At 44.4% G+C, this 22,360-nt stretch overlaps 1 protein-coding gene across 1 annotated transcript in view; it reads right to left on the bottom strand.

Annotated features, from left to right (window-relative positions):
- Positions 1–22,360, bottom strand: part of PDIA5 (protein disulfide isomerase family A member 5) — a 168,362-nt gene that overhangs the window by 138,779 nt on the left and 7,223 nt on the right. The window contains exons 2-5 of the mRNA XM_088460758.1: positions 10,852–10,978; positions 9,638–9,725; positions 7,955–8,038; positions 7,249–7,294 (exon numbers count right to left, since the gene is read on the bottom strand). Of these exons, the coding sequence (XP_088316884.1) occupies positions 7,249–7,294; positions 7,955–8,038; positions 9,638–9,725; positions 10,852–10,978 (345 nt within the window). The remainder of the gene's footprint in view (positions 1–7,248; positions 7,295–7,954; positions 8,039–9,637; positions 9,726–10,851; positions 10,979–22,360) is intronic.

The raw sequence follows: 22,360 nt of genomic DNA, 5'->3' as shown, positions 1-22,360 counted from the left end.
ACAGATGAGTTAAGTCCGGATGCAGGCAGGGACCAAGGACTAACAGATCCGGCCATAGAGGAGGAGGAAACGAACTATGTATAGATTCCGTATGTCGGTGAACCATTGACATCTAGGCCAAGAAAGAGACACTAGTATTACTGTTCCGCCTTCCTGCTTGCATTTCCTGAGGATCCTTGGGAGGAGGGAAATCGGAGGAAAGAGATACACCAGCTTGAAGTCCCACCTTACTGCCAGTGCATCCCTGAAGGCAGCTGAGGGCTCTGTGGTCCTTGACCCGTACCTGGAGACCTTGTGGTTGTGACGTGATTCCATGAGGTGTATGTCTGGTAGGTCCCATTTGTCCACCAGGAGTTGAAAAAACCCCAGGAGGAGAACCCACTTTTTGACGTGTATGCCCTGATGACTTAGGAAGTCCGCTTCTCAATTGAGGACTCCCTGAATGAATATTGCAGAGATACCCAGAAGATGACGTTCTGTCCAAACCAGAATGTTTGTCACTTCCCTCATGGCTGCATGACTTCGCGTGCCTCCCTGACGATTGGGATAGGCTACTGTGGTCGCGTTGTCGGACTGGATCTGGACCGGCCTGCCCTGGACCAGGTCCTGTGCCATGACGAGTGCTTTATATACTGCTTGAAGCTCCAGAAGGTTTATGGGCAGATGACTTTCCTGATTTGTCCATTTTCCCTGAAAGGTGTGATGACCTGTCACCCATACACAAAGACTGGCGTCCGTGGTGAAAAGCATCCCATCTTGGATCCAGAATGGGCGACCTTTATCCAGATGATCCTTATGTAGCCACCACGAGACAGATAGACGAATTTCCGGAGTGAGAAGGATCCTCTGGTACCGTATTAGATGATACTGTCCGTTCCATCTGGAGAGAATCAATTGCTGCAAAGGCCTGGAGTGGAACTGAGCATATTCCACCATGTTGAAGGTGAATACTATCTACCCCAAGACCTGCATCGCTGATAGAATGGATACCCTTTGATTGCGGAGCAATTTGTGTACTCTCAATGACAGGGCCACAGTCTTGTCCTCTTGCAGAAAAACCCTGATGAGGCCCACCCCATCAGGCAGAGGGTTTGTCTTCCAGCTTAGAAGCTGGACATCAGCTTGCGTGGTGGTCCTGCGAAGACTTCCTAGACTTTAATGTAGCTGTTGATGGCAGACCTGCAGAATTTGAAGCTGCCAGAGTAGCCAGTATCTTATATAATTCTGCTCCAAAAAGTATATTTCCAAAGTAAGGATTCCAGAGCCTTTTTTGACCTGTATTTTCTTTCCAGGAGCTTAACCAAAAAGGCTCTAAGAGCCACAACCAAGGCTGACTATGCTTTAGAAGCTAGGAGCCCAGCATCTATTGCAGCTTCTCCCAAATAGGGGCAGATCCCAGTATGTGGGAGATATAGGTCAGCTGTTTTCTGATAGCATTTGGTAGAGTATCCTCCAATGCCCTCGTCCATTCTTCAATAGCCTTGGACACCCAAGCTCCAGCCGTAGCTGGACGAGAAACAGCTCTATATGATGAAAATACTGCTTTAAGACATGTTTCAATTTTCCTAATCTGTAGAATCTTCAAGAGGAGATGCTGACGGAATAAGCAACATAGCATTCCTGACTACATGTGTTACCTGATAATCCACGGTAGGAGGGACTTCCCACTTAGTACATTCAGTAGCTGGGAAAGGATACAAAGATGCTAATCTTTCCATTTATCCGGGTAACTCCATGCCTCTTCCATCAGTTCAGTGAGCTGACCACCCCCCCTCAGATTTAGGAAACTCAGGTTTCACCATCTTCTGGTGTTTAAATGCTGGAGCCTTCTTTCTAGGAGCTGGCACATCATACTGTATACTTAGGATTGATTTGACCGCCCTCACAAAAGAAAAGACATCCACTGTAGAAGGATGGTCCTCCTATAACGAGCTAGACTCTGGGGAAGAACCCAGCGCATCATCTGATTCCTCCAATGATGCGTCAATCTACATGCTGAACAGACATAAAAAACTAACGTCCGCTTAAGCGCCTTAGCACCTACCGGTCTATTCGTTACAGCCGCAATACTCTGACCTGAGTGGTTATAAACATCCAACCCGGAAAGATGTATAGAAGGGACAAACATAGCATGCTGTGAGTATCCTATTAAAGGAGGCAGTGTAGGAGTAGCCAAATGATCCACTAGCTGCGTCATCACCTGGGACAAGGAGGCACCCAAGATGGCTCCTATACCGGGTCTGGTAGACTGGACTGGTGATATGGTTCTTTATAACAGACAGCACACCAACCATCCTGTATAAAGTCCTCTGGGGACAAGCCTGCCAAACAGGATTTACCTGAAACCAGCACAGAGGACTCAACCTTCTGTTTCCCTTTACCTTTTGTAAATTCCATAATAAAAAGGTAACAATGCAATGCAATAGCCTTCATAAATACTAGTAAATATGAAGTACACAGAAAACCCCCATCCCCCTGTACCAGAGGGATGAGGAGAAAACACAGTGATAGTTACAACGGACAGTCAGAAATCAACACAGCAGCTAGCAAACAGTCACATACAATGCATATGTAATTTAGTTGCAATAGACTCTGAATCAACTGCTCAAACACAAAGCTCGGTATGATATAGAGCACCATATACCTGACCCGAGGGAGAGGTATACAGGGAGACCCAAAAACCTTCTGAGACCAAATTGCTTCAGCAGAGCACTTATAGAGGACTGTATAGCATCTCATTTACACGAGGAGAGTAGGAGGAGTGACCCAGACGCGTGAAAACCATTTATGGATCTGCGTCCTGGGTCGGGGAAGAGCCTACCTCCCCTAAGCTGCATCAACCGACCAGGTATGCTGGCCTCATGGCAACAGAAATGTCTGCTGCCGATCCCCGGCGTTAGATGATAAGGCCCCGGTAGTCTAGTGAGTGAGCAGACACACTGGGCCCTCACTGCAGCGGCTTCCGGTGTGTCTGCAGCGCCGGAAGCAAGGACTACAGCGTGCGATTCCCCGTAAGCGAGGAATCGCCTAACCTGACAACTCCGTGTGTCCGGTTGCACTCTGGGCCCCAGTATCGCTGCTAGCAAGCTCTGCCGTGACTTGCTGAAATCACCAGAGACCTTACTGGTGTTGCGCCCGATGTAGGTAGACTGAGTCGCAGTGCATGCGTCTTAATACAGACGCTCAGCACTGCCAACTCAAAAACACAGAAAATAAAAATAAAACATAAAATAAAAGCTTGGGACTGCCTGAGCAGTCCCGTGTTACAAAGGTGCGTCTGAATCCTGCCGCACTAAACGAACAACTGAATGCCTGTGGCCGGGGGGCGTGGTATATATGGAGGAGGACCTGAGACATCTTGGGAGCAGAAAGCTTAACTGTTTGGTGCCTGGATCACTCCAACCACATTATCTCCATGGTATCCCTGTGGATCCCTATGGACCCTGAAGAAGAAACAATAACAAATGAAAACTCTGTCACATTTTCCATGTACAGAAGTGTCCTCATACACCTAACATCATTACTCTATACGGCGTGACTGAGCTGCTCAAAGAGGTGTAACTTACAATATTTTTCTTTACATTTTGCGTCTTATTCTCATCGCAGATACAGCAAAACACCACTCAGAGTGCACACTGTACTAGAGAAGCTGCGCTGTGACTTTAACAGCACATTAGTTTTAAACACGTGTAATACACTCCTCCTAGAGGTACTGATATACTCACAGGTTCAGTTTACCTGAATGTGATAGGTGAAGAGATATGCTTACTCTTCTAAGATCTTTGCTTTTGTCTCTTACCTTTATATACCCTTCCTTACTTTTTACCAATGATGAGAGGCAAGGCCCCTATTTTCTGTGTTTGTGTACTTTTCTCTATTTAGAGAAACCCAATACAAGCTAACTACTGCTTTGTTTGCATTACACTTCTCAATCTGACTTGATATCATACATTCTATTCCGTGAATAGGATAGTTTACACATATTAAACATTATGGATGTAAATAAGTTCTCTTTATTTTTCAGGAACACTTCACTGATTAACTGTCAAGAAGGAGCTTTCCTTTGGATTACTTTAACAGTTAAACAGGTAAATGATTTTAAATTCATACAAAACAATTTGTCACCTAATTTACAATACACAATATGGGTTCACTACTTTGCATAACTGCACTCAACTATACTTACAGTGCATCTGGAAAGTATTCACAGCGCTTCACTTTTTCCACATTTTGTTATGTTATAGCCTTATTCCAAAATGGAATAAATACATTTTTGTCCTCAAAATTCTACACACAATACCCCATAATGACAAGGTGTAAAACGTTTTTTTGAGATATTTGCAAATTTAATAAAAAATAAAAAGACTAAGAAATCACATGTACATAAATATTCACAGCCTTTGCCATGAAGCTCAAAATTGAGCTCAGGTGCATCCTGGTTCCACTGATCATCCTTAAGATGTTCCTACAGCTTAATTGGAGTCTACCTGTGGTAAATTCAGTTGTTCGGACATGATTTTGAAAGACATACACCTGTCTATATAAGGTCCCACACTTGACAGTGCATGTCAGAGCACAAACCAAGCATGAAGTCCAAGGAATTGTCTGTAGACCTCCGAGACAGGATTGTCTCGAGGCTCAAATCTGGGGAAGGGTACAGAAAAATATCTGCTATTTTTGAAGGTCCCAATGAGCACAGTGGCCTCCATCATCCGTAAATGGAAGAAGTCGGAACCACCAGGACTCTTCCTAGAGTTGGCCGGCCGTCTAAACTGAGTGATCGTGGGAGAAGGGCCCTAGTCAGGGAGGTGACCAAGAACCGGGAGGTCACTCTGTCAGAGCTACAGCATTCTGTGGAGAGAGGAGAACTTTCCAGAAGGACAACCATCTCTGCAGCGATCCACCAATCAGGCCTGTATGGTAGAGTGGCCATGCGGAAGCCACTCCTTAGTAAAAAGCACATGGCAGCCTGCCTGGAGTTTGCCAAAATGCACCTGAAGGACTCTCAGACCATGAGAAACAAAATTCTCTGGTCTGATGAGACAAAGATTGAACTCTTTGGTGTCAATGCCAGGCGTTATTGTTTGGAGGAAACCAGGCACGTTCATCACCAGGCCAATACCTTCCCTACAGTGAAGCATGGTGGTGGCAGCATCATGCTGTGGGGATGTTTTTCAGCGGCAGGAACTGGGAGACTAGTGAGGATAGAGGGCAAGATGAATGCAGCAATGTACAGAGACATCCTGGATGAAAACCGGCTCCAGATCGCTCTTGACCTCAGACCGGGGCGATGGTTCATCTTTCAGCAGGACAATGACCCTAAGCACACAGCCAAGATATCAAAGGAGTGGCTTCAGGACAACTCTGTGAATGTCCTTGAGTGGCCCAGCCAGAGCCCAGACTTGAATCCGATTGAACATCTCTGGAGAGATCTGAAAATGGCTGTGCACCGACACTTCCCATCCAACCTGGTGGAGCTTGAGGTGCTATAATGAGGAATGGGCGAAACTGCCCAAATATAGGTGTGCCAAGCTTGTGGCATCATATTCAAAAAGACTAGAGGCTGTAATTGCTGCCAAAGGTGTATCAACAAAGTATTGAGCAAAGGCTGTGAATACTTATTAACATGTGATTTCTTATTTTTTTTAATCAAATTTGTAAAAATCTCAAAAAAAGTACATGGTACTTGGTATTTCGGGTGTAGTAGGTATTACCGCCGGCTGCATGGCCGACAGTTCAATTCCCGACAGCAGCAGCCCGACAGGGTGAAGATCCCGATCGTTAAAAAGGTAAGTATTAACTAACCTAATTCCCCCCCCAACCCTCCCTCAGGGGTGCCTAACCCTAACCTCCCCCCCAAGTGCCTAACCCTAACCCCCCCCCCTAAGTCCCCTTCCCCGCAGCCTAACCCTAATTCTCCCAAGGGGGACCCTAAACTCCCGCGGGGGTGCCTAACCCTCCCCCTTCCCCTAGCCTAAGCCGCGCCCGGCTTACCTTCGTTCTGTATGCCTGGCGTCGGTCTTCTGCCTGTCTTTAGTACCTTGCCGGGATTAGAGAGTCGAGAAGCCAGCAATCATAATTTAGACCGTCGGCTTCCTGACTACATCCCGGTATTTCTTAAGAAATCCCTTGCAAAAATTGTATTTACTATATCTAACTCTAAATACAAACACAAGAATGAAACCCAATAGTAATGGTACACATTACTAGCTTCATCATTAATAACTTATTTTACACTGCAGTATAAACTCTCAGCTACAAGTACCTATTTGTCCTCTAGAGTCTCCATCTAGATTATAACCTTGTTGGTGCACATATATTTCCTTTGGTTATGGTGCCAGTTCCTGAATAGGTATTTGGCTGACCTAACATTGTAGCGTTACTTGAATTAAGCTGGGTTTTGAGGAGTTGCTGGTTTGGAGCTCACACATTGGGTTCATGGACCATAAGACGCTATGTGCTGTGCAGTTTTGTCCACCTCTCACTTAAATTAGATGTTCTCTCTGCTGCTCTGCTGATACTCTATGTCCCAATACCTGCTCCATATGTTCCTCCTCCAGTAGCAGGATCAGCCCTCTCACAGCATCGCTCTGCTCTCAGGTCAGTTACCTCTGCTCTCCCTGACCAACTGCCATTCTTCTCCAACGGTTACGGACCCTACCACCTGACACTGGTCACGTGACAAGCTTCTGACTTCTGCAGAGGCTGCTGGGAATTGTGGTCTGCCCAGTGTCACATATAATAACTCACATAGTGGGGTATTGCACACATACAAAGTCGCAGATGAAGCACAGCGGAACGTGATGTGAGAAAAACTGTGACCACTGCATCGCAGCACTTGGTATGGAGATTCAAATTCATTCGCACACAGATATACAAATGTTGAACATCAAATTGATCAGTGTAAATTAGAAAGTAGTTTTGTCGCTTCCAGTTGTTTACGTCACCCAGGACCAGACGCGTTGAGAGAGGTTGTTTGGTGCGCCTAAAGCCACGGTGTGTCAAGACACATCTGTAAACATCCATTAATAAAGCACACCCAAACCAATTAGTATAAATGTTCTTCAATGTGTCATTGTGCAAGAAGCACCTACATAATATGGAGTTTCTCAAGAGTTATACATTTATTAAAATACTGGCAAGCTATGCTGGAACTTGCAGCTCAACAGCTTCTAAGAAATGCATATACAGCACTCTTTGCTATTCTTATTAAGATCATATCAGAAAAACAATATTAAGAATACATACCTTGTAAGTGTTCGGCCTGTTGTACTCTGTATGAAATGTTCCATCCCTACAAAGACACACCAGGTAAACATTTTATTTAGGGAATTATTGCTCTTAAGCTGGCAACACATCTAAAGATTATCTGTCCAACCAGCCAACTAGTTGATTGGTTGGAATGAAAATCTGGTAAGGCATACAATCAGCAATTTGCTCCCAAACGCTGGAAAATGGACCAAAACTGTTGTTTGAACAAATAGTTTAGATCAAACATTTAACAAATTCGTCTGACGACCATTTTCATCTGTTTTCTGGCATTTAGGAGCAAATTGCTGATCTTCAGTTAGTCCTATACGTTACTAGATTTTCATTCCAACCAATCAACAAGTTGGCTGGTTGGATGTAAGTTGGTCTAGTGTGTGGCCAGCTTTAGGATGTGTGTTAAACACATAAATATAAACATAAAACAAAGAATAAAAAAAAAATAATCTAATTCTCTTCATTTGTACAGGAATATTTTTCAATAAAACAAATGTATCCTAAAAGCCTGTTTAAATTGCATGAAGAAAAGAGCTCTCTTATTACACAGCAGAAGGAAACACTATCAAAGCTCAGCAACATGTCACCTCGTGCAGAGTACAGTATCACAAAGCATGTAATAATACAGGTTCCTTTCACAGATGCTGCTCAGTTCCATTGTACAGACATATAGATGTTGTTGGTCACTCACTTGTAGTGTAAAAGCTCTATGCCGTTTGTCTTCTTACTGGGGTCCACCTTCATCTTCTTACAGAGCTTCCTGCTCTCAGAGTCTCTGAAAACGTAAACTGAGTCATATGAGATGACCAAAACACATTTCTGCATCATTCAGAAGCGTAATGTGATATTTCCAGTGTGTATAAAATAATAAAAATAAAGATATAACCCGCAGAGATAAGTCAAATAGCTTAAATATAAAAGAAATTCAGGGCAATTTTACTAGCGATGGTAGCAAGTTGGTAAAGAAACAGTCTGAACGCCAGCCACCAACATTGCACATTTTCCGTCGCACACATAGTTTTGGACTACAATAATTATTAGTGATGTATGCAATTGAATTGCCCCATGGTAAGTTTTCAGCAGCACCGCTGAATGTTCCTCTGAACCCATCAAGGTGTATAAGTATTTCCGCAGAGGAAGCCAGACATACAGGATTATGGAGCACTAGGTTTCACTGCACTGCCCTTCTTCTCCCTGCCCATCCCAGAGGAATAAGACATCTCCAATCCACCAAACATGTCTTCTAAATTTCTCATTGCATATACAGGCTGAGTCTCCCATATCCAAATATTCCCGAAATACGGAATAGTTTGCATGACTGAGATGGTGAAACCTTTACTTTTTTGGTTCAATGTACACAAACTTTGTTTAAGGCACAAAATTATTAAAAATAAAGTATAAAATGACCTATAGGTTTTGTGTATAATGTGTATATGTAACAAATTAATTTCATGTATGTACACATACTATCTGAACCACAAAATTATTGAAAATATTGTATTAAATTACTTTCAGGCTGTGTGTATAAGGCGTATATGAATCATAAATGCATTCTGTGTTTAGATTTGGGCCTATTCCTAAGACATTTCAATATGGTATACAAATATTCCAAAATACGGAATATTCAGATATCCAAAATACCCCTGATCCCAAGCATTTTGGATATAGGAGACTAAAGCTGTACTTAAATAAAATCTATGCAATAAATGAAGAATTTAATATTTTATAATCTCATGATCAGATGGGTTCTCTTGTGTGTTACTGAACAATATACATATTACTTTCTCTTTAAGAGACAAGAACCTAAATTTACATCGCAAAATTAGTGCAACACAGCATCAAAATGACAGCAATAAGGAATAGTACCTCTCAGGTGGATCCCTGCCTTTCTTTGATGTGGGCAATAGGGAATAGGGAATGTGAAAGCAGCCTTACAATTTTTACACAAATTAAAGTCATCAGTGTTCCAAAGACTTCACAACCCTGCGCTAAAACATGAAAATAAAAAGTGTATTCTTATTCTAGCTGTAAGTGTACCATGGAAATTCAATACAATTACTGTATCCCAAATAAGGGACAGTAAATCCTGCTCCTTCTGCTAGGAAGATTCTATTTCAGCAAACAAAGGCAGGATATTGGCAGACAGATCCCAAATGCCTGTACTCAGATTTAAAGGGTTAGTACAGGTGGAACATGCTTTGACATTGTAGCTGGTTGGCACATTATTCTGGGAGGTGTAGCGTAATATCAGCTGGAAAGCCAAAAGTGTAAAAACAAACTACGGGGTGGTAATTCTAAATGGCAAGTGATGCCAGCTCAGACTCCCAGGACCACACAAACATTGTCACTGCCGCATTACCAGCCAGTAACATACCCGCAGTCGATCCATGATGTAGTAGCTCTTCCTTTCACATCCTGAGCCACATCAGACAGCAGTTTCAGCTGGCGCTCTGCAGCTTGGGCTAAAAAATAAACAGCATAAATATTCTCAGAAAGTATTAGCAGGAAATGTTTTTGGTGGAATAAAATAAGCTGAACAAAAATACTGCATATCACTTGCCTGGGGTCCTCCAATGTATGGAAGAGTCTAGCAACGCTCCAGCTTCCTAGCAAGGCAGACAGCAATGGTGTCAATGAACCGCCTTCATGGATTTCCCAATGAAAGGGGCTTTGACAACAGTCAAGTCACAGCATAAGATAAAGTGTGGAACCCATCAGACAGGTAATATTATATACTGTTCATGAACATATTCAATTGTATCCAAAATTTTCAGGAGACTCACTTATTGCTGAACTGCATTTGAACAATGGCTTCCAATTCACACACCCGTCATAAGTTCAGCTGTATATATGTAGTGTTCATTCTAGCACCCTGCACCTGTCACAGCCCGTGCAGTTCCTCTTTCCTGCCTGGGGTGTTGCTCTCTGCTCTTAGGCTTCTAGCACACTCAGCTGATGCAACACACTGCTGAGATACAGACAAAAGTGTGTAGAAGCACCAGAGCAGAGAGCGGAGGCCCAGGCAGGAAAGAGGAACTGCACGGGTTGTAACAGGTGCTAAAATTAACTCTGTATATGTAATGATGCAACCCAGAGTGTTCACTACAAACAGTGGATTCACAAGTGGGGTGCGGACTGCACCCGGGTGTCAACCGCCTAGAGGTGACACCAAAGTGCAGATTCCGCCTCAGCGACAGGAGCCGGGTGCTGCACTGTAGCATTACGTGCAGCACTCGGCTCCTGACACAGTGAGGGAACCGGCACAGCAAATAGACTGGTCCCCGGGGACAATCTGCAAGAGTGACAAAAACGGGGGTTCGGGTCACAAGGCCACGCTCCCTACCAGTGAGGCCACTGCCCTTTTTGCCGGCATCTACAAGACCGCCTGCCCCAGGTGTCACCAGTGGTTTCGACGCCACTGACTATGAATGAAGTTATTGAGGTCTTCTAGGATCAAATGGAAGAGTGAGGTAGCAGGGAGAAGACTAATTGCTGCTTAGTCCACACTGACAGCCATTCTCTATAATTCAGAAACTTAACATTCTACTAATATCTTTGTCTATTAGTATTATTACTCGGCCTTCTCACCTGACTTTGAATACAGTACCAGCACATTGTTACGAGTGCGTAGAAGCTTCTTGAAATCCTTATGGTCGCTGATTTTTTCGATGAGTGGAGAGATTTTGAGTGATAGGAGGATGGATGGGAGAATGATCTGAAAGAGGAGGGAATTTAAGGCTGTGACAAATACAGTACAAGACTTACAATAAAATAATCTAAGTGTAGAAATGTGTGTCTCTGTGCTTGATTATATATTTTTGGTACAAATGGCCCAATAGAACTTTCTATGTCCTGAATGAAGTTATTAATACCTGAAAATATTCAGTATAAGCTACAATATTTAAATTGCGTCTTAACTTCAGTAATACTATATGTCCAGTTTTTTTTTCTCCAAATATTTTGTCAGCAAACCCCAGTGAAATAACAGCAAAATACAGCAGGATGCAGTATTCGACAATATTCAAGTTACATCTAATTGAAAATAATTATAGGTAAAACAGCAATATTAAAAAAGACAATAACATAAAAAATAAGGAAGTATAACCAATGCAAAGAGCCAACAATTTGCCACTAGGACGGACATGGGGGTGTGGTACAAGAGATTGAAAGGCAATAGGTTGACAATGTATAGGTAGAAACCAAGTGGTCAACGGCCAAATGATTGACAGGTACAAAAGGTCAACCATGACAAATGGTCGAAACAAAAATGGTCGACATTTTTTTACTTTAAGTCTAACCAACCCCCTAGAATTACTTTCAGGCTGTGTGTATAAGGTGTATATGAATCATAAATGTATTCTATCCCTAACCCTGCCCCTAGCGCCCAACCGTTCCCTCCAGCTGCCTAACCCTAAACCTCCCAAGTGCATAAAATCATGTCGACCATTTTTGTGTCAACCTATTCATTGTCACCTTTTACTGTGTACCTGTCATGCAGATACCCGGACATGGATGGTGAATACAGCACACAGCAGTTAATATAAAGTAAAACCAAAAAGAAAAGAAGAAAAAATAGAAAACCAAGGAGACCATCATCACGATGATGAAAGGACAATAGGGGTCTCTATCCAAAAGACGGAGCGCAGACCAGGTAGTGGTTTCAAATGTATTATGAAGCTGGGAGCAGAGTGGAAAAACAGAGTTTATATATTTTCTCTGTTTGGAATAAAGTATCAATCCACTCCATAAGGAATAAATAAAATCACTTTTCCTTAAATAGGCATAAGGTAGGAGACAGAGGGAGTATGCATTGTTGGAGCATGGACTACTTGGCCGTAGCACTAATGATACAACGTCTCTTTAAGAAAGGAATAATGGCGGGAGATGCAGAGAGGCGGCCTAGGGGGTTATGACAGTCAGCCTCCGTGAAAGTGTAAATGACATAAAAAAAAAATGGTGACATTTTACAGGGGAGTACTTTTGCAGTGACTGTGAAGGGTTCATTCACAAGTGCTGTGAAAATGGGCAAATATGTCAGAAATAAAGTTTGCTTTGTTGCCCACACATTTCTAATTGGATCCCCACATGCTTCACTTTTCCCAATACAATCTGTTGTACTGGCAGAGTACATTACAGAGAGAGAATAGGTTGTGCTGTGTTCTGACATTTTGACACAACACTGAAATTAAGCCTATATGAAAGTATTCATCTTATTTTTAGTGCAGATCTCAGGCGTTAGCCAGCAACTGAAAATCGCATTAACAGTAAAAAGGTATTAACAAGTCACAAATGAAAGCACTGAAGTCTCCTGCCTTGGGAATAGCAGCTGTGTCTATTGATAACTAGAAGTGGCACATGATCTACAAATCGACTAAAAAAAAACGACCCTAATGTAATAATGAAGAGGAAACTATGGCAGTGAGGATGAAGTAACAGTTCTACATACATCTTTCACTGTAGGTAAAAATTATGGACTAAATCAATGATGGACAACAGGTACCCCGAAGACTGCATGCCCCAGCTAGGGTCATACTGTACGTGGCTCCAGCTCTGTTTAAATAGGTGAGTGGGGTGTTTGAGGGGTGTTTTACGGTAAATGGGAGGTATGAGAGAAGTTTGGTGATAAAGAGGGTTCTGAAGGGATATAGAGGGACACTGTAATCGAGTCTGGGGGGTGTTTGAGTGGATTGTAGAGAAACCTGAAGGTTGTGGCCTCTTTTCTTTTGATGAAACATAGTTTCAACGTATTACGGAGATTAAAGCTGGGTACTCAAGACGATTTTTTTAAAATTCCGCCAAATCGGAACAACAAATCGTTCAAATCGTCAAGTGTGTAAGCACTATGCACGTTCCCGCATCATCCTCCGTTGCATATTCAGGTCACCCCCTACATGCAGCTCAATCTGACAATCTCGTTAACGATATCCCGCAAATCATGCACTGTATACGCACTACCAGACGATATGTTAAAATTATTTAGCCAACGATCCAACTACCAAACGGTGCAAAATATTTAATTTTGTTGTTTTGAAGATTGCATAATGTGTATGCCAAGGTTTGACAAATGTTTCTAAAATCTAGGAGCCAGGATGAAAGTGTAGGAGCCAGATCCCCCCTTCCCCCGGGGCAGCAATACTGAGCACCTATGCCCCAGGCAACCAACCCCCATGGCCACACCATGGGTACCCCAGGTAAACCCCCCCCAGTAGAGGACACCTATGCAGTGCCCCATATACAGTGCCCCCAGTAGTGGTCCCCCCATGCAGTGCCCCAGTAATAGGCCTCCCTATGCAGTGACCCCAGTAGTAGTCCCCATATGCAGTGCCCCCAGCAGTAGTCCCCACTATGCATTGCCCCTAGTAACGGCCAACCCCCATACAGTGCCCCCAGTAGTGGCTACCCCACCTATGAAGTGCCCCCAGTAGTGGTCCCCATATACAGTGCCCTCAGTAGTGGTCCCCCTATGTAGTGCCCCCAGAAGTGGTCCCCCTATGCATTGCCCATGGTAGTAGTCCACCCAGTAGTAGCCCCCCCTATACAGTGCCCCCAGTAGTAGTACCCCCTATGCATTGGCCCCAGTAGCAGTCCCCACTATGCATTGCCCCTAGTAGCGCTCCCCCCCTCCGCCCCTCTTATGCAGTGCCCCCTGTAGCCATCACCCTCCCTTATGTAGTTCTTACACACACAAGAAAAAAAAAAACCACACAACTTAATCTCCGCTCCTGACGCAACCGCCGCTGTCCGCTCCGAGTCCCGGCCCGCTCTTCTCCTGCGCTATGGGACTCTCCCATCACCTGCTGCAGGGGGAGCCGGAAGGCGGAGCTCATGAGTGAGTTCCAGCCGGCTCACTCCGTGGACGCAGCAGCCAATGAGAGTCTGTCTGACTCTCATTGGCTGCTATAACAAACACACAGCCGCTTGCGGTCTGCACTACACTAGCGACAGGTGCAGCGGCGGCAGGGGGTTGCTGCAAATCTGGTGGCCAGGCAGCCAAATCTGGTCGCCATGGTGACCTGGCCCCCGGATTTTGTCGAGCCCTGGTGTATGCACTATATCGTTTGTCAGGGAGTTCAAGGGAAATCTGGACAACCATCGCATCGTTTGCTGATCGTCTGTGTACCCATCTTAAGGGGTATTATGCGGCCCTTCTGAGTGTTGGAGGGCTACACATGAAACCAATGAAGTGCATCAGGCTGCCAGTTACAGGACAACATCCATTCTAGGGCGGAATTCAATTGTTTTCGCGGCCCGCATTTCCCGTCTAAAGTGACAGGAGATCGCGGGCCGCTATGCAATTGTTCCAGATTTTCGCGCTGATCGCGACCAAAGTGGTCGGGTTTAGCCGTGTAAAGCAGCTAAACCTGACCAAAGTGCTGGGCGCAATCGCGAAAAGTGATGTTTGGGTGCCCAAACATGTCACTTTTCACACGTTTCAGCTCTCACCCCCCTGGGGCTGCGAGCTGAAATGTAGCGCTGTCAGCTGATCGTGCCCAACAGGAGCAAGAATTGAATAGCTCCGTCGGGCGCGATGGGGGCAGGAATCAATTGAATTCCGCCCCTAGATGTAGTGTGCAGCACAGTTACCTTTTATTAACATAAATAGACAAGTTATGTTTTTGTGCCAATTCTTCTTCAGAGTGTTCTGTGTTTGCCTGGATGAACCAGGAATGTGTACATTAACAGAGTTACAGTTACAGCTCCAACACTAGCGCATGAGCAATACCCAGGTAACCAACACCGCTGCAATAATCCATACTATTAGCCAAAATGTGTCACTATGTACAAAGCAATCACTGTACAAAAGCTGTAAGAGGAACACTACAGTATATTGCAGTTTTTTCAATTATCCTCTCACCCCACAACACCGGCAAATAAAGGAGCAGAACATAAATTCCGCAGTTAAACAGATAATTGAAATTGAATAACAGAACAACGGTATACCAAATCAGCTCACAATATACCTGAGTGGTCTGTGCCAAAGCCACATTTATAGGAGGCTATCAAGTATCATATCAATATTATATAATTTTCTGAAATAAAAAAAATTGCATTGGATATTTAATTGTTATTAATGATAGACTTATGTGAATAAACACATTTGGTGATGAATAAATTGGAGGGAATATATCTGAAAATTTCCAGAGTTCTGTGCTCCTAGGACACATGGCTTCAGCAAGTATCACCTGTAATATAATAAGTAATCCCTGTTCCCTCAGGAGTGATGGGTGTAACTAGACACAAGCCAAAGTACACAGCATACAGCTAGTACTACTTGATACAAAGTAGAACAGCATGTTCAAGCCAACAACCAACAATACATTATATACTAAGTTGGGTACACACTGAGCGATGTGTACCCAGCCAATATGTCAGCCCAATGAGATCCTTGGTACACATTAGAACAAGGTAATGTCCTTCATTACCTGTAACGGGACAGCTTGCGCTATTGTCCGGTTGGTCGTGCAGCACGGCCGGCCAATGTCGCCAGCATCCGCGGGAGCACGCATATTGGCCATACACACGGAGAGATGCGGTCCATATGTTGTTCCGATTCGGCCAGAAACAACATGTCGTGTCGACGTTGCTCCAGTGTGTACCCGGCAGAACACACAGAAGACATAAAATCTTATAAGTAGGACGGGAATCTAAGAAGGGTTGTACAAAGTGTGAGACATGGTCCTTCAAGTAAAGGAAAAAACATACCCTGACTTTCTGACTTTGGCATATGCTATTTTTACAAGATTGTGGTCTACACAGAGATGAGCAATGGTGGGGGGTGGGGGGGGGGGTACGATAAAAATGTCCAACATGCTAACAACTTCGGACCATACTTTTGATTAAATTAAACTTTTCCGTTCTCCTCCTAAAATACTGCATCATTTATAGCCTAAATGTATCATGTGTGACACTATATGTGAAGCGATTTTATTACACTGCTCAGAAAGGTGCTGTCCTGAATAACGTGTACTGGGATTGGTGCCAGGGCTCCCATAGAACATATAGCACAATAATAAAATTCTTCCATGAAAGAAAAAGCTTCTGTGACCACTAGCTAACCAAAAACTGACATGGTGACAACCATTTTGTGAGCAAAACTAATATTCTGCTATTGTGCCTCAGTGAGGTCACTTATTCCTAATAAAAGGCTTTCAGATGCCCCCAGGGCGGTCCTATTTTCAGTGCATTGGGCCGGCCGCTGGCACCTGCAGACAGCATTACATTGTATAGGTGTGTATGCAGGACAGCTAACCAGTAAACGGCTTAAAACGCATCTGCAAACTGTCGGATTGGGCGGTCTCATGTTATGTGCTTTTTAATAATTTAGATGCTGAACTCACGATAGAGCGGGGTAGCCAACCTCATCAAGAGCTAGTAACAGTTCACGTTTTCCAGACCACCTAGCTGGTGCACAGGTGTATTCATCACTCACTTACACATTTGAAAAGATCCACAGGTAGAATTAATAATTTCACATGTGATTCAGTGAGGAGACCTGGAAAACATGTACTGTTGGTAGCTCTTGAGGACCATGGTTGGCTACCCCTGCCATAGAAGAACATACACATTGAGCTGTGTACACAGAATCAGACGACCACAAAATATATTAGTCCAATCTTTCCTCTGAAGGCATCACCTGAACTAAATGTGATCTACACGATGATTGCATAGTGTTTACAGGAGAAAATATTAATTGGATACAATCCTCCGACATGATATATCTTGCTGTCGTTCCGAAGATTGCATAGTGTGTACGCTCTATATTGTGTGTTCTGGGATTTTGTGAAATTGCATACACACCGCACAATGTGAACCACATAGAAGATGCGATGAACAGTGCACGTGAATGCGCGATTGAGCGTACACACTATGCGATATAAAGATGTAATTCCAAATTGCCTCAAAACGACAGTCCAATATATCACCTAGGACATATACACATCAAAACGATGCCAAAACGACACAATGGTCGTTCCAATTTCACTTCATCCCAGAACAACCGATATTGAGTGTATACACTGTGCAATCCTTCAAGTGAGGGAATGATTTAACGATTTGATTATATACGATTTATATTTACTCCTTTTAAAAGGTGACGTCTTCAGACGCCAAAATAAAATGACATATCGCCTGATCAACAGTTTGGCCTTACACATTACACCATGTGCACCACATCATTCATGATATCTTCCTATTGACCGTCCAGCACAACCAAATAGACAATGACGCAGTGGCTTGGGGCCGTTGCTTCGCCACTGCAACTGTGAACGCTGGCCTCTGAATTGATCAGAGGCTAAGAAAGCCTCCGATCGCTTTAGAGGCAGCGTTCCCAGTGATGCAGTGGCGAAGCAAGCACTGTGAGGAGCACGGCAGTGGGAGCGACAGCCCGGGCGACGGCCGCGTGGAGTCAAGTAAGTACTGGGAACAGGTATGTACTGGGGGGGGCGCACTTACAGGGGCACTACTTTAAGGGGCCACTGCATATGGGCACAGCTACAGGGGGCCACTGCATAAGGGGCACTGCTACAGGGGGCCACTGCATATGGGCACAGCTACAGGGGGCCACTGCATATGGGCACAGCTACAGGGGGCCACTGCATATGGGCACAGCTACAGGGGGCCACTGCATATGGGCACAGCTACAGGGGGCCACTGCATATGGGCACAGCTACAGGGGGCCACTGCATATGGGCACTGCATAAGGGGGCCCTGCATAAGGGGCACTGCATAAGGGGGCCCTGCATAAGGGGGCCCTGCATAAGGGGGCCCTGCATAAGGGGGCCCTGCATAAGGGGCCCTGCATAAGGGGGCCCTGCATAAGGGGGCCCTGCATAAGGGGGCCCTGCATAAGGGGGCCCTGCATAAGGGCCACTGCTACAGGGGGCCCTGCATAAGGGCCACTGCTACAGGGGCACTACTACGGGGGCATTGCATAAGGGGCACAACTACAGGGGGCATTGATTAAGGGGGCACTAGTACAGGTGGCATTGATTAAGGGGCACTAGTACAGGTGGCAATGCATAAAGTGCACAACTACAGGGGGACTACTACAAGGAGCACTGTATAAGGGCACCAACTTGATACACGCAGTTTACAGGTTATAAGCTATGTTCTCAATAATCTGGTTCTACACGGACATAGAAACTGTGCAACCGGTCTTGAGCTGAGGTGACAGACTGGCAGGAGCGAAGAGGAGGGTTGGTGAAGTAGATCCAGAGCCGGCTCAAGGAGGAGCCACGCCCCGTGCAGAGAGGGAATCAGGTGCCCCGTTATGCTTCCTAAAAGGGGACGTGTCCTAATTACCATAGACCATGCCCCCTAAATGACGCTAATTGGGGGCGTGCCCATATGGCACGCCTCCCATTTAAAGTCAGGCTGGGGGCGAGCCCAGCACTCCTTCAGTAGCTGGGCTGCCCCCAGCCCTCACCCTGCACTGAATGGATGCCGTGCTACTCCGGGGCCAACACCGGCGGTGCCCAATCTCCCAACCGCCGGCGAGACACTTCAGCTCGCAGGTGGAAAATCGGAATGGTTGGGAGGGGTGCGCCCTCTACGGTGTGGCACCCCTGTTCATCCGCACTGGTCGAACAAGCCTCGAGTCAGCCCTGAGTGGATCTTTCAGGGTGGGATGTAATGGGCATTATTGTGTGGCATACTGTGTAAGGGGCATTACTGTGTGGCACAATATGCTATTAGGGGTATTACTTAGTGTGGCATAATGTGTTATAAAGAGCATTACTGTATGGTATTATGTGTTATAAGGGCATAATGTGTAAGGGGCATTACTGTGTGACGTGTTATAGGGGCATTACGTTGTGGCATAATGTGTTATAGGGGCATTATGGTATGGCATAATTTGTTATAAGGGCATTACTCTGTGTCATTATGTGTTATACGTGGCATTATTGTGTGGCATAATGTGTAAGAGGCATTATTGTGTGGCATATTGTGTTGTAAGGGGCATTACGGTGTGGCATAATGTGTAAGGGACATTACTGTGCAGTGCAATGTGCTATTAGGGGTATTAGTGTGGCATAATGTGTTATAAAGGGCATTAGTGTGTCGCATTGTGTGTTATAAGGGGCATTACGGTGTGGCATAATGTGTAAAGAGGGGCATTACTTAGTGTGTCATAATGTTTAAGGGACATTACTGTATCATGAGACCACACACCTTAAACATCTTTGGGTGGGTTTCTTTTATGGGCTGGGGGTGGGGCGCCTGAAACGTTTTTGGCAGGGGGAGCATAATTTACAGTTACGCCACTGAGATGTCGTATACGACACATGGGAGTGACAAGTGTGTATACACACTGTGTGATCCACACAATATGTCATTCCAATGTGCTTCAAAACAACATATTGTGTCGATATCGCTCTAGTGTGTACCCGGTCTTAGAGTTCAGCAGTGATAGGCCAGTTTCTCACCGACGGCTGTCACTGTTCCTGTTCCAGGTAAAGTCCATAAATCAATATTTGTTTTCCAGGCTGTTTGTACAGAAAGGTTTTTTTATTTCCCAGTACTTGAAATTACTGAATAGCAGCCAAAAAATCTGATTTTGTATTGAAACAGATTATTTAAGAGACTCAGCAGATAGTAACTGAGATTATGTTCAGAAACGGATTCCTTTAAAAGGGAAAAAAAAGCAGCAATTCTATCATGTACACACCAGTGTAGGGTGCACAATTGACAGGGAACACAGGAGACTAAGGGGGTATTCAATTAGGCTGCGAAAAGTCGGAATTAGCGATAATTTATCACTGATTACTTCATTTTCGCCTGTTTCAATAATCCCCGTATTCAATTTCAAAGGCTTTTTGCAGGTTCGAAAAGTCTTTCCAAAGAAAAAACGGGGATAACTTTTCACCATGTTTTACATGGCAAAAAAAAGTGCAGAATAGAAGTTTAGGGGTGCAGGCTTAACAAAAAAATAGCCTGCACCCCTGGGAATGACATTTAAAAATAAACAGTGTCAATAAAAAGTTTAACAAAAAAATAGGGACACCCCCAAAAAATAAATGAAAAATTTAGGGTAAAAAAAAAAAAGGGGAAAACAGTGTTTAAAAATAGGGAAATAGGTTCAGGAGTATTCTGTAAGTATGCGGCAGGTGCATTAGGCTATTAGCGGCAGGTGCATTTTTGCAGAATTATTAAAAAATTACTTTAGGGACTTAAAAATATGCTAGTACTCATTTTCCTGTACCCCAAATTTGATGGGACCACTTAAAAAAAAACGAAATAAAATAACCCAAGTGCTCTTCTGCATCACTTCTTCAATGTCGGGAAAAAAAACCTGCTGCGGCTATTTAAAAACCTGACTTTCTTTTGCAGGCAAAAACGGGGGTACCCATAGTGATCCCCCATGTCTGGACATCTTTAGGGGGGTCCTACAATTATTTCCCCAAAATTCCCGTTTTTCACGTAGATCCCAATTCGCAGGGTCGCTGATTTTAAATTGAATACGGGGATAAAGCGGGCACACACCCGATACTTTATCCCAGGAAAAGCCCCGATGTGGAGCGAAAAGTCCAGCACGGACTTTTCGGTCCCAAATTGAATACGGGCCTATAGCTTCAGAGCAGCATTGTATGCTTTCCCATTGAGCGTACCACCCCACCATAACAGGTGCAGCAGGATACTTATTGCTGTTAAACTGGACACAGAATAATGAACCATCTCCACCCAATACTGGATTAGCGCTAGATTTTTTCTGAATAGGAGGATACAGTGACACTTAAGGCCGAAATATACTAGACCAGTGGTTCTTAACCTTGTTAGAGGTACTGAACCCCGCAAGTTTCATACGTGCATTCACCGAACCCTTCATAGTTGGAAAAATAAAATGTTTCTTTTTCAAATTCAAACCATAGAGATACTGTATATATTTTATTAGTGCACAAAATGAACCATGCATCAGTTGCACATAAAATCACTGTGTTCAAAGAACAAAACCAACAAAACAAAAATGCCATAAAAGTATTGTGTGAATGCCAAAAGTATAATAATGCACCTGGCAACCTTGGCAAACGGAATGGACACAAACCTCCGCCGAACTCGAGACTGACTCACCAAACCCCTGGGGTTTGATCGAACCCAGGTTAAGAACCACTGTACTAGACGATGTCTAGTGTGTACCGACCTTGTTAACGACGGGACCTGGCGTGGTGCCGGCATTTGCCGATGCTGGGAGCGACAGCGTGGGCCATGCTGCATTTGCAGCATAGTCCCCCGCTGATGATATCACCCGTCCTACCTGCATGCAGGTCTGACGGGCGATGTAGCTGACGACGCGCGGGAGCGTGCATCATCAGCGACATAGCGGGTACACACTGGCCGATGTGCCAGATAGGTCATACTCAGTATTACACATACAGTGACAACTACAATAAGCAGGAAGGTGTAAAAACGAAGAAAAATAACCAATTTAGCAGGACAACTAACCCCAAAACTGAAATGTTCAGTTAATATGTTCTGTTCAGAGCTACCTTGACATCCACTGCAGCTCTGGTATAAACAATTACCTCCTTACTCCTTCATTACAGACAGCTGAAGTTCCTCCATATCATTAATACCATATCCTAATGCTATCTCATACAGGTTAAAAAAAAAACAAAAAAAAAAACTGTGATTGAATTTCAGGGACATCTCCAGCCCTATCCTGTGTATGAAACGACAAAACCACATAGCAAGTCTGACAACCTCCTAGTCACGCTGCTTCTTCTCTATTGGAGAAGTACCGCCTCATACTGTAACTTGAAAATCAGCAGCGTTCCCAGGAGTTCCAATGTAGGCCATCTTGATAGTCATGACTTTTGTTATTTCATCATACAACGTCCCGTGTTGTAGCAGGGTGGAAATAGTAACTTCATGTATATTATTCAGCATGGGATTTATATTAATTTCAGATTGTGACATATTGGGCTCGATTCAATTCAGTGCGATGCTGAATAGCCCCGGAAGAGAGCTCCTGGAGCAATTCAATTCAGCACGCTGTTTGGTCCGACTAAAGGATTTCTTCATGCACCCCCCTGAAATCCGATAAAAGTGCTGGGTGCAAGGCTGTTTTCCGGCTTAGCGCGGCGAAAACAGCCTCGCAGCC

This window comes from Taudactylus pleione, unplaced genomic scaffold (genome assembly GCF_031769625.1).
Source record: "Taudactylus pleione unplaced genomic scaffold, aTauple2 ptg000977l, whole genome shotgun sequence".
Lineage (NCBI taxonomy): Eukaryota > Metazoa > Chordata > Amphibia > Anura > Myobatrachidae > Taudactylus > Taudactylus pleione.
This window is presented reverse-complemented; position numbering and strand designations above follow the sequence as displayed.